At 44.0% G+C, this 11,646-nt stretch overlaps 1 protein-coding gene across 1 annotated transcript in view; it reads right to left on the reverse strand.

Moving 5' to 3' along the window:
- tgfbr2b (transforming growth factor beta receptor 2b) overlaps positions 1 to 11,318 on the reverse strand; it is a 117,380-nt gene extending 106,062 nt beyond the window's left edge. Inside the window, exon 1 of the mRNA XM_085988985.1 lies at positions 10,919 to 11,318. Within this exon, the coding sequence (XP_085845111.1) occupies positions 10,919 to 10,985 (67 nt within the window). The 5' untranslated portion in view covers positions 10,986 to 11,318. The remainder of the gene's footprint in view (positions 1 to 10,918) is intronic.
- Positions 11,319 to 11,646: the final 328 nt, after the last annotated feature.

Raw genomic sequence — 11,646 nt, forward strand, 5'->3', positions numbered from 1 at the left:
TTTTTTTTTTTTTTTTTTAAAAAAGGGTTTTCAGAACGGTAGGTAGAAGGAGCAATTGTGGCTGTGTGAATGGAATGTGAGAATGAGTTATGTATGTATGTCCACATATATTCCTTTACGTATATGTATGTATGTTTTATATTCCTTTACTATGAATGTATGTTTTTAATTATGATTTTCCAATAAGTTACTTTCTCTGAAAGTCATAATTAAATAATACATTCATACACATAAAGGAATATATACATAACACGCAAAGGAATATATACAGACATACATACTTTCAGAAGCTCCACGATAATAAATATCTTCCTCCGCAGCCTCTGGAGCAACTGTACCCATGCTTTTTTCATGTGTAAGTTGTAATGACTTGACCTCACTGAAAGCATTAATGAAAGCGGCGAATTATACTGCGCACGCGCTGCCTGTGCAGTCGCACGCGTTCTGCCTCTGAACCCCTTCGTTCAGAGGACAGGAAATGCCGGTTTTCCCCACATGCACTGTGCATGCTGAAAACCGGCATTTCATCCAGCCAGATGCGTAAGTACCCCGACCGTACTAGCGCATTTGGAAGGGAATTATTGGGCCAACATTTTACATGTCAATAAAATAAAAAATTTAACACTTGCACCACTTGCCCCCTCGCACCTGCGACTGAGGGTCCAAGGAGGGTGCATTGCGCAAGAGGTCATCATCGGACGTATCCTCACACTGTTCCCTTTGGGGAACTGTATGAAGTGGTGGAAGGATTTATGGCCGTGATTAACGCTCATTCCGTGACCGTAACCATCTTTGAACCAGCCATTAGGGTGGTTAGTCCTATGGCGGGAGGGTTTTACGGGCTCCCACAACCCATCTGAGGGGGGGGGGGGCGGCCACCCACACCCACGGACGCAAGTATCCCGCTGGATGTCCACCCAGAATTTAAAGTTGGAGCTCCGATTCCACTTGCCGGGACTGTCTGGAGTGGGGTTCAAAACCCTACTCCTTCTGGCCCAGCGGCGGGGATGCTTACTGCTACGCAAAAGGCCCACTCCGCACAAAAGGTGACACCCATACGTTTCCTGCGCCTTTTCCCTCCCCGTGACTGGAGCCCTATGCTGCCATTTCACGTTGCTAATCGGATTGGGCCTTTGTCATAGCGGTAGGATCCCTGCCGCTGGGCCAGATCAGGGTAGGGTTTCGAACCCCGCTCCAGACAGTCCCAGCAAGTGGAGTCGGAGCTCCGGCTCTAAATTCTGGGTTGACATCCAGTGGGATATTTGCGTCCGTGGGTGTGGGTGGCCCCCCCTCCTTGTATAGCTTGTGGGAGCCCGTAAAACCCTCCCGCCATAGGACTAACCGCCCTAATGGCTGGTTCAAAGATGGTTACGGTCACGGAATGAGCGTTAATCACGGCCATAAATCATTCCACCACTTCATACAGTTCCCCAAAGGGAACAGTGTGAAGACACGTATGACGACGACATTGCTAAATAAATAAATGGAATTAAAAAAATTATTTTAGGGCTTTTAAAAGTCTTTAAATTGCTTTAATTCTCTTTAAAACTACTTCAGATTACTCAAAATAATGTAAACATTTAAAAAAGTTTATAAAAGTTACCAAAATCTTCAAAAAACTTCCAAAAACCTATTTAAACTGCTGCTTTGCATGTAAAAAAGCAAAGCAGCTTGACAGAAACATTGGGGGCGTGTCCAGTGAAACTGAGACCTCAAGGGGCGTGTCTCACTTACACTGCACGCTCCTGGGTCCGCGCTGGCTGCGCTCCTGGGCGGCGTGATGTCATACGCTGCCCGGGATTCTTGCTTCAGTTTCTGGAAGTGCAGGCGTCCCTGGAGCTGATCGGCAGGAACGCGGGGTAAGTGCAAATACGGGGCTTGCACGCGCTGCAAGCCCCGTTCTGGAATTTCTGGCCCATAAGCAGTTTTCCAGTCTGCCGGGACCTTTGCTGAGTCCAGGGAGTTTTGGAAAATTACCAATGCATCCACAATCCCTACCGTCACTTCCCTCAAGACCCTAGGATGTAAGCCATCAGGTCCAGGTGATTTATCCGCCTTGAGTCCCATTATTTTACCGAGTACCACTTCCAAGAGGCCAGAGTTGGAGGAACGCAAAGATCTCAAGGGGTTGTAGGGCTGGAGGAGGTTACAGAGATAGGGAGGGGCGAGGCCAAAGAGGAATTGGAACACAAAGATAAGAATTTTTAAAAATGAGACGTTGATGGACCAGGAACCAATGTATGTTAATGGGCACAGGCATGATGGGTGAATGGGACTTGGGGCGAATTAGAATACAAGCAGCAAAGTTTTGGATAATCTCTAATTTATGGATGGTGGAAGATGGAAGGCCGGCCATGAGAGCATTGGAATTGTCGAATCTGGAGGGAATGAAAGTATGGATGAGGGTATAATTCAGCAATCATTTTTATAGATGTGTGATGGCACACAAGAACAATCTGTACAAATAACAGGCACAATGGAGATCCAGCAGAAAAATAACAAGCAGAAAAGGACAACAAGCACGAACAATAGATCTTGACAGTAAATAAATAGTTTTATTATTTTAAACTGGTATCTTTCATATACTAAACATTTCTCAATATTTTCCCCAGGAGCTTATTATGTTTCTATGGCAGTAAGAAGGAATGAGAAATAAAGAAATGTCCAGAGACAGAAAGGAAGAGCAAATTCCAAGGATTTGAAGCTTTGATTGAGGCCAAGTTTGGTGCTGACATAGCACTGAATATTTTTCACTGTTACTGTCATCACTATCATTTGAAATATTGTTTGAAAGGTTTGAGAACTCAGATAAACCTTTAGGGAATAATTTGTTGTTAATTGTAAACCCACTAAATATGTTAAAAGTCCAATAACGGATTTTGCAGTGTCAAACTTTTGTCTTCACTTTTCTTTGGACTTGTTCACAAACTCACCAGCCATAATGGTGTTGGTATCTGAAGATACAAATTCTGGTATTATACTCAACTGGGAAACCTCTGGAGAACCTTCCGCCCCCTTAAATTTTCTCCCTCCTCCCCTTAAGGTGCAGGCCCAATGCTGTGATATAGTTTCACGGATGCTATACCACCCTTGTACAAATCCTCAATCTACATGTACAACCCTAAACATGAGTGTCGGCAGGGTATTTGACTGCGGAGAGCCAGGCCAGTCCTTACTCAACGTGCACATCTTCCACCAGGAGTCACTGGACAATAATCAGGAGCAGGAACTCCAGCTAATTTCCCCTCCCTCCCTTCCTAGATGAGGGAACATAGGAGCGGGAGCAAGTCATTCATCTCTTTGAGCCTGCTCTGCCATTCAGTCAGATCATGGCTGATCTACACCACAACTCATTTTACCCACCTTTGGCTCATTGGTAGCACTCTCAAGTCTGAATCAGAAGGTTGTGGATTCAAATCTCACTCCAGGAACATGAGCACCAAATCTAGGCTGACAATCCAGTGTAGTACTAAGGGAATGCTACACTATTGAAGGTGCCATCTTTCGGATGAGATGTTAAAACGAGGCCCCATCTGCTCTCTCAAGCGGACGTATAAGATTCCAAGGCACTACTTCAAAGAGAAGGACAGTTCTCCCCCAGCATCCTGGCCAAATATTTAACCCTTAACCCAACATCACTAAAACAGATTATCTGATGATTGATAACATCGCTGTTTGTGGCATCTTGCTGTGCTTACAAATTGGCTGTCGTTTTTCCTACATTACAACAGTGACTACACTTCAAAAGTACTTCCTTGGCTGTAAAGCACTTTGGGATGTCCTGAGGTCGTAAATAGCGCTATATAAATGCAAGTCTTTCTTTTTAAAAATCTATTGATCTCAGTCTTGAAAATCTCAGTCTCGAAAGGGTGCTGAGGTCAACTGTATTGCCTCCAACAGAGATTGGCTAACTCGGAATGGACAGATGTCAGAACGGCTCAGTACCACAGTGAGCAGGCAGTGGATTTATCCTTGGAGCCAGAGTTCGAAACGCTGCACATATTATGAACAAGAAACTTCATCTGCGGATGTGTTCAAGTTTGTAGCAGATTTAAGAGGTTCAGATAACATAAGAAACTTCAAGGGGAAGAAAGAGCTTCATTGAAAAGTTCCACACCCTGAGGGCACGTCACAGCCTTTAACATGATCAGAGACACAGGTCATTTGATTTTTCAGTTCCGCTTTGGACTGCTCCAGTTTGCATCATATGGAAAGAAAGGAAAACCTTGCACCTCGGGACACTCCAAAAGCATTTTAAAGGTCAATGATGTACTTTTGAAGTGCAGTCACTGTTCGGAGCAGGCTCGAAGGGCCAAATGGCCTATACCTGCTCCTATTTCTTATGTAATGTAGGAAACGTGGCAGCCAATTTACGCACAGCAAGATCCCTCAAACAGCACGGTGATAAATGACCAGATAATCTGTTTTGTTAGTGATGTTGGTTGAAGGATAACTATTGACCAGGACACGGGGAACTCCCCTGCTTGTCTTCAAAATAGTGCCGCGAGATCTTTTACGTCCACCCGAGAGGGCAGTCGCTTTAACGTCTCATCTGAAAGTCGGTGCCTCCGACAGTGCTGCAGTCCCTCAGTGCTGCACTGGGAGCGTCAGCCTAGATTTTGTCCTTAAATCTCAGGAGTGAGATTTGAACCCACAACTTTCCGATTCAGAGGCTAACTGAGCCATGGCTGAGGAGACGGTCTTTCACCATTGGATGGAATGCAGAAACGAGTGAGGGCTTTACTTGGAGGCAATGTCCTGTGTAGATTATCAAGCTGCAATGTCTCAACTACTGAAAAAGTTAAGCACATAGCATCATGATCAAAAATAAATAAGGCCATTACATGTACGGATCGGAACAACGCTTTTTCATATTCACAATGTTCTAGTATCATTTATTTAAATGATTGTGAAACGTGCAAAAAAATGCACAGTCTGTTCCATACTGGAAGCCTTGCTAAAATATTCCTCATGAGAGCAGCAGCTGGTTTAGATTAGACACATGTTTGCTATTTATAACAGTGTAAGTACAGTGTTATCAAACAACCAGGACCTTTTATACAAGGGAATATATTACAGCTTTTGTTCAACAAGGACCCATTTATGGAGGGCCCTTCAAATCAAGCCTTCACCAGGCAGAACAAGACCCAGGCATTGAAACTTAAAAACAAAAAAAGGGAATGTTTTCTCCAATGTTTTCAGTAGTCACACGCAGTGTAATAAACAGGGTAGTGATCAGAAGGGAGCTTTCAACTGTAACTATCACCTCAAAAGATCTTTTGAGGCTGTTTTTTTTAAAGAAACATACTTAACAGCATTTGTAAAAGGAAGGAGAGATAGTTTTCTGAAGTTAAGAGTTGTTCTCTCCTCCAGTGTCTCTCCCAGAGTTTATAATTTTTTGAAAAAAAAGTTAAAATATGAAAAGAGAGCAAGATTTCCTCAATGAATTTGATTGATTTTCAAACTGTTTAGCCCAGATAAGTAAAGTCTCGACAAAATAAAACACACCAAAGCTTTGAGGCCAGTTCTTAAACTCTGTAAAACTGCTGAGAGTGGGGTGGGTATGTCTTTATACTGGCACTCTCTGAACTACATCGAATTACTTCGAATTTACAGCACAGAAACAGGCCATTTGGCCCAACAGGTCTATGCTGGTGTTGATGCTCCACACGAGCCTCCTCCCACCTTACTTCATCTCACCCTATCAGCATATCCTTCTATTTCTTTCACCCTCATGTATTTATCTAGCTTTCCCTTAAATGTATCTTTGCTATTCGCCTCAACTACTCCTTGTGGTAGCAAGCTCCATAGTCTAACCACTCTGAGAAAAGTAGTTACTCCTAAATTCCTTATTGGATTTATTAGTGACTATCTTATATTTATGTCTTCTAGTTTTGGATTCCCCCACAATTGGAAACATTTTCTCTTAAGTCTACTCTATCAAACCCTTATATAATTTTAATTTTAAAGACCTCGATCAGGTCACCCCACAGTCTTCTCTTTTGTAGAGAAAAGAGCCCCCAGCCCGTTTGGACTTTCCTGACAGGTACAGCCTCTCAGTTCTGGTATCATCCTTGTAAAATTTTTTTGCACCTTCAGTGACTCTATATCCTTTTTGTAATATGGAGACCAGAACTGTCCAAGTGTGGTACCGAATCTGAATGGTGTGTGTTTCAGATGATCCCTCTCTGGTCATGTTCCCCTGCAGTTTCCCTATCTTCATGACCTGCTGGAACCTTCTGCAATGCAACGCAATCTAAATGCAGATCTTCAAAAGCAGGATTTACTTTAAAAGATCTCAGCTTACTTCAAAACTATCTGCAATAAAAACGGTGCCCACATTTTATCATAAATGGTTTACATTATGCCAATTGCATAGGGATGCCTCTATTTACCAAACCACAGCCACACAGTATGGCTGCTGAGGTGTCAATGTTTCTGGAAAAAAAATTCACTTGTTAAAGCAATATTAAACAATATGCGTGGGCAGGTTATTACAGTGGCAGGTCACATCAGCACAAACAGCTGTATTGACAACACAAGATTCAAAGATAGAAGTGCATGGGCACATTGAACAAACAAACTCACATTTATATATCGCGTTTCACAGCCTCAGGATGTTCTAAAACGCTTTACACCAATGAAGTGATTTTTGAAATGCAGTCAATGTTGTAATGTAGGAAACGTGGCAGCCAATTTGTGCACAACAAGGAACCACAAGCAGCAATGTGACAACGACCAGTTTAGTGAGGTCGGTTGAGAGATAAATATTGGCCAGGACACTGGGGAGAACTCCCCTGCTCTTCATCCAAATAATGCCTGGCAATGTTTCATGCCCACCTGCGAGGGCAGACGGGGTCACGGTTTAATGTCTCATCTGAAAATCACCACTAGACCACTGAGCTGAAGTGTTTAATGTTCAGAAAGGGTGGCAGTGTGACATTGAACATTTCAGCTCAGTGGGGCACTTTGCAGGCAGCTTTACATTGGCAAAAGGATGCCACGGTGAAAGCAGGTTAAACATTAAAAATCACTTCAACACATGTGAACAGGTATTCACCGACACTGCACCTGCAATGAAATCATAATACATACGTGGTTCACTAATAAGCTTTCAGTTATCTATCACCCCCCCACCCACAGATACTGTCACCCGACCCATAGTTACTCAAAGTGCTGCTACCTGAAATGTTAATGGTTTCTCTCTCCACAGATGCTGCCTGACCTGCTGAGTATTTCCAACATTTTCTGTTTTTAGTGCTGCTATCTGTATAGTTTTATGCCTCGGTTCTACTGAATGTCCCCTTAAAACAGAAGCATGCTTTATTTTTACGACTAATAAATTATTTCTTTAAACAGTTGCGCAAATGAATTTTGAACCCAGCTACTCCCAATTACCTCCCAGTGTGACAGATGTGTTTGTGGGCCTATTGCATCTGCCATTGCCTCATGGGCTGCCTGGGAAATGGAGGGATTGGTGGGGGGGGGTTGGCTGTATTTAGCTGGAACATGCAGCTAGTAACACAGGCAGGCCATGTTTAGAATGGCCTTCCCAAGGCACCGGGAGAGTTATGTATATCCTACAGCTAACGACAGCGTGAGGCAATCCTCCATTATTTTTATTTACATGGATACTGCTTGTTATGACTTGCTGGTGACGGCTGTACGAGGTTGACTCAATGCCAAACAATTGGAAAGCAAGTAGTGCCAAATGAATTGCCATCTTTTCCTACTGGAAGAGGGTACGATAGTGTAGTGGTTATGTTACCGGTTCAAATCCCACCATGGCAGTGTGAGAATTTTAATTCAGTTTTAAAAATAAATCTGGAAATAAAAACCTGATGGTGGTTAAAGTGAGCATTAGGACAGGTGACCAAAAGCTTGGTCAAAGAGGTGTTTATTTTTTAGGAGAGAGGTAGAGGTATAGGGAGGGAATTCCAGGACTTAAGGGCCTAGACAGCTGAAGGCATGGCCAATGGTGGAGCGATGAAAACTGAGGTCAGAATTGGAGGAGCACAGAGATTTCAGAGGGTTGCGGGGCTGGAGGAGATTATAGAGCTGGGGGGGCGGCAAGGCCATGGAGGGGTTTGAAAACAAGGATGAGAATTTTAAAATCGAGGCGTTGCCGGACCGGGAACCAATGTAGGTTAGCGAGCACAGGGGTGATGGGTGAACGGGACTTGGTGCGAGTTATGACACGGGCAGCAGTGTTTCGGATGAACTCTAGTTTAGTTCAGATACAGAAAAGCTGCACATGGCTCAGGAGAAGCCAATTGACCATCCTTGGTCCATGACACACATATCTGAAGTGCAGGAGATACAAGGTACAAATACTATAAATGTTCTCTGATCACGCCAAGTGCCTCCACTGGCAAACGCATCTAAAGACAGTGACTACTGTGCAGTTTTAGTTTGACTAATCCCCTTCAATTCTCTTAAAACACAAAAAAAATAGCCTGCTGAAACAGATTCATTTTGATTCCATTGAAAGTGTTCCACTGCATTTTTTTTTTAAAAAAGCAAATATTATTTAATGAAACAAAAGCTTCCCCCCAATCTCCCACCTATTGAAATATCTCTTTTATTGTATTTCTATTTCTGTTAGATCTGTCGCATGCCTTTCTTTCCACCTTTAGATCCTTTCCGCTCACTTGCTGACCGAGTGATTATGCTTTGCGGGTGGCACAGGATACATAATCGAAAGTGCCTTGTCGCAAATGTCTTCTGAATCAAATAGCCCCATCAATGATCACCGTACTGCTCTCATACAACACTCACTCTCAGTGAAGCTGGCAGGCTAACAGACTGAAAGAACACTGCCTTCATTCTTTCTGTGGAAAAATGAAATGCAATCAAGCTGGATATTTGCAGGATGGGCACACACGCAAGAAAACCTTTTTGGTTTTGGAATAAATCATAAATATCAATAACTGAAGACAGGTCAACAAAAATGCTTGTGGTGCTGTTCAACTTAATAAACTCTCTGTTACATACACTTACACACACGCACACATCTCTTAGAGCCATTTTTCCCTGCTGCAATTTCAACCTTAAGATCACTAAACCCAGGCACTAGAGGAATGTAAACCCTTGCAGCAGTCACTTATATTAACCTTGTGAAATATTCTAGCAATCTGCCTTGCCCAATATAGCTCAGCTTTACAACCAGTCTCCCCGTAACATTTCTAAACATTAAGCACAGCCCACCTCTAGAATCAGCCACTCCCAGTAAACACAGCCCACCTCTGCAAATACATCACCCCCAGTAACACATCCCACAGTAAACACAGCCCACCTCTGCAAATACATCACCCCCAGTAACATATCCCACAGTAAACACAGCCCACCTCTGCAAATACATCACCCCCAGTAACACATCTCCCAGTTAAAACAGCCAACTTCTATAATCAGTCACTCCCAGTAAACACAGTCCCCCTTTGCAATACCCCTAATAAACAGTTCACTTATACAATACCACAATAGACAGAATCCGCCATTACAATACCCCAATGAACAGTCCCCTTTTACAATGCCTCCAATAAACACTGTCCCCTTTTACAATACCCCCAATAAACAGTCCCCTTTTACAATACCTCCAATAAACAGTCCCCTTTTACAATACCTCCAATAAACACAGTCCCCTTTTACAATACCTCCAATAAACAGTCACCTTTTACAATACCTCCAATAAACACAGCCCCCCTTTTACAATACCTCCAATAAACACAGCCCCCCTTTTACAATACCTCCAATAAACACAGCCCCCCTTTTACAATACCTCCAATAAACACAGCCCCCCTTTTACAATACCTCCAATAAACACAGCCCCCCTTTTACAATACCTCCAATAAACACAGCCCCCCTTTTACAATACCTCCAATAAACACAGCCCCCCTTTTACAATACCTCCAATAAACACAGCACCCCTTTTACAATACCTCCAATAAACACAGCCCCCCTTTTACAATACCTCCAATAAACACAGCCCCCCTTTTACAATACCCCAATAAACACAGCCCCCCTATTACAATACCCCAATAAACACAGTCCCCCTTTACAATACCCCAATAAACAGTCCCCTTTAACAATTGCCGCAATAAACAGTCCCCCTTTACAATAGCCCCAATAGACACAGTCCCCCTTTACAATACCCCAATAAACACAGTCCCCCTTTACAACACCCCCAATAAACACAGTCCCCCTTTACAACACCCCCAATAAACACAGTCCCCCTTTACAACACCCCCAATAAACACAGTCCCCCTTTACAACACCCCCAATAAACACAGTCCCCCTTTACAACACCCCCAATAAACACAGTCCCCCTTTACAACACCCCCAATAAACACAGTCCCCCTTTACAACACCCCCAATAAACACAGTCCCCCTTTACAACACCCCCAATAAACACAGTCCCCCTTTACAACACCCCAATAAACAGTCCCCTTTAACAATTGCCGCAATAAACAGTCCCCCTTTACAATAGCCCCAATAGATACAGTCCCCCTTTACAATATCCCAATAGACACAGTCCCCCTTTACAATATCCCAATAGACACAGTCCCCCTTTACAATAGCCCCGCCACTCAGCTGCCCACCTTTCCTGTGCCCAGCCCTATCCCCATTGGACAGCAGCTACCTGGTGCACATTCCCAGCCCGGGGCATGGGTAGCCCTAATGTGACAATCCAATAGAAACTGGTTCCTTTCCCCCACCTCTAAAATACAACTTAAAAGGTGCTACACCCTGCAGTGTTTACAGCCTGCGCCGAGCGCTGTCACCACCGACCCAGCCCAGCCCGGTGCCCTTGTCCTTTCCCATCCAATGTATACTGTCCTAAGCTCCGGGGTTTGAGCGCTGGGATCCGGCACTCCGCTGCCCCGAGTGCAGTGCGGTGCGCTGCACTAAACAAACTTACCGGAAGCCTGGACGAAGTCTGTAAAACTTGAGATTGTAAATAAAGCGAAGATCCAAAAGGAATCCATTAGCCCCACAGTTTAAAGGTCCCGACTAGGAATGGCCGAGGGGAGAATGAAAAAGTTTGTAAAGTTTTTTAGTGGAGGCTTGTCCCAACTTTGAGTTCTCTCTCTGTCTGTCTTGAGAGTAAAAATGCGCCTATGAGTCATTGGTTTATGTACTTAAGGGGAAACAGGAAACTTCAAATTCAGAAGGAGGGCTGGGCTTCCAGCGAGAGAGAAAAAAAACTCCACCAGCCAATCATCAGCCTGGTTTAGGTCTTCCCAGCTGGGCAATATGCAATTTCTAAGAGAGAGAGAGAGAGAGTAAAACCACACTGCACTATACCGAGTGTGCACACAGCTCAGCACAGGATAGAATCAGCAGCGCCTGATGTAGCAGAGCGGAAGCTGCCTTGCACACTGAGCATCTGTCTGATCTGGAAGATTAAAGGGCCAGCTACCCATTCCCCTCGACCCCCCACCCCACAAAAGCAGTGTTTGTCACACTTTTTTCTTCTATCCTTGTTCAGCAGAGTAACGTTTGAAAAGCAAGAATGTGAAGAGCGGGAAATGGGATTGGAATAGGTACTGAAGATGGGCTGAATGGCCTCCTCCTGCACTGTGAGCTCTGCAGGGGCCATTTTTCTGGCTCTTTGTGCCTGGACACTGAGCGTTCGGCAGGCGCAAA

This window comes from Somniosus microcephalus, chromosome 5 (genome assembly GCF_052327205.1).
Source record: "Somniosus microcephalus isolate GS21.2 chromosome 5, FLI_Smic_1.0, whole genome shotgun sequence".
Classification (NCBI taxonomy): Eukaryota; Metazoa; Chordata; class Chondrichthyes; order Squaliformes; family Somniosidae; genus Somniosus; species Somniosus microcephalus.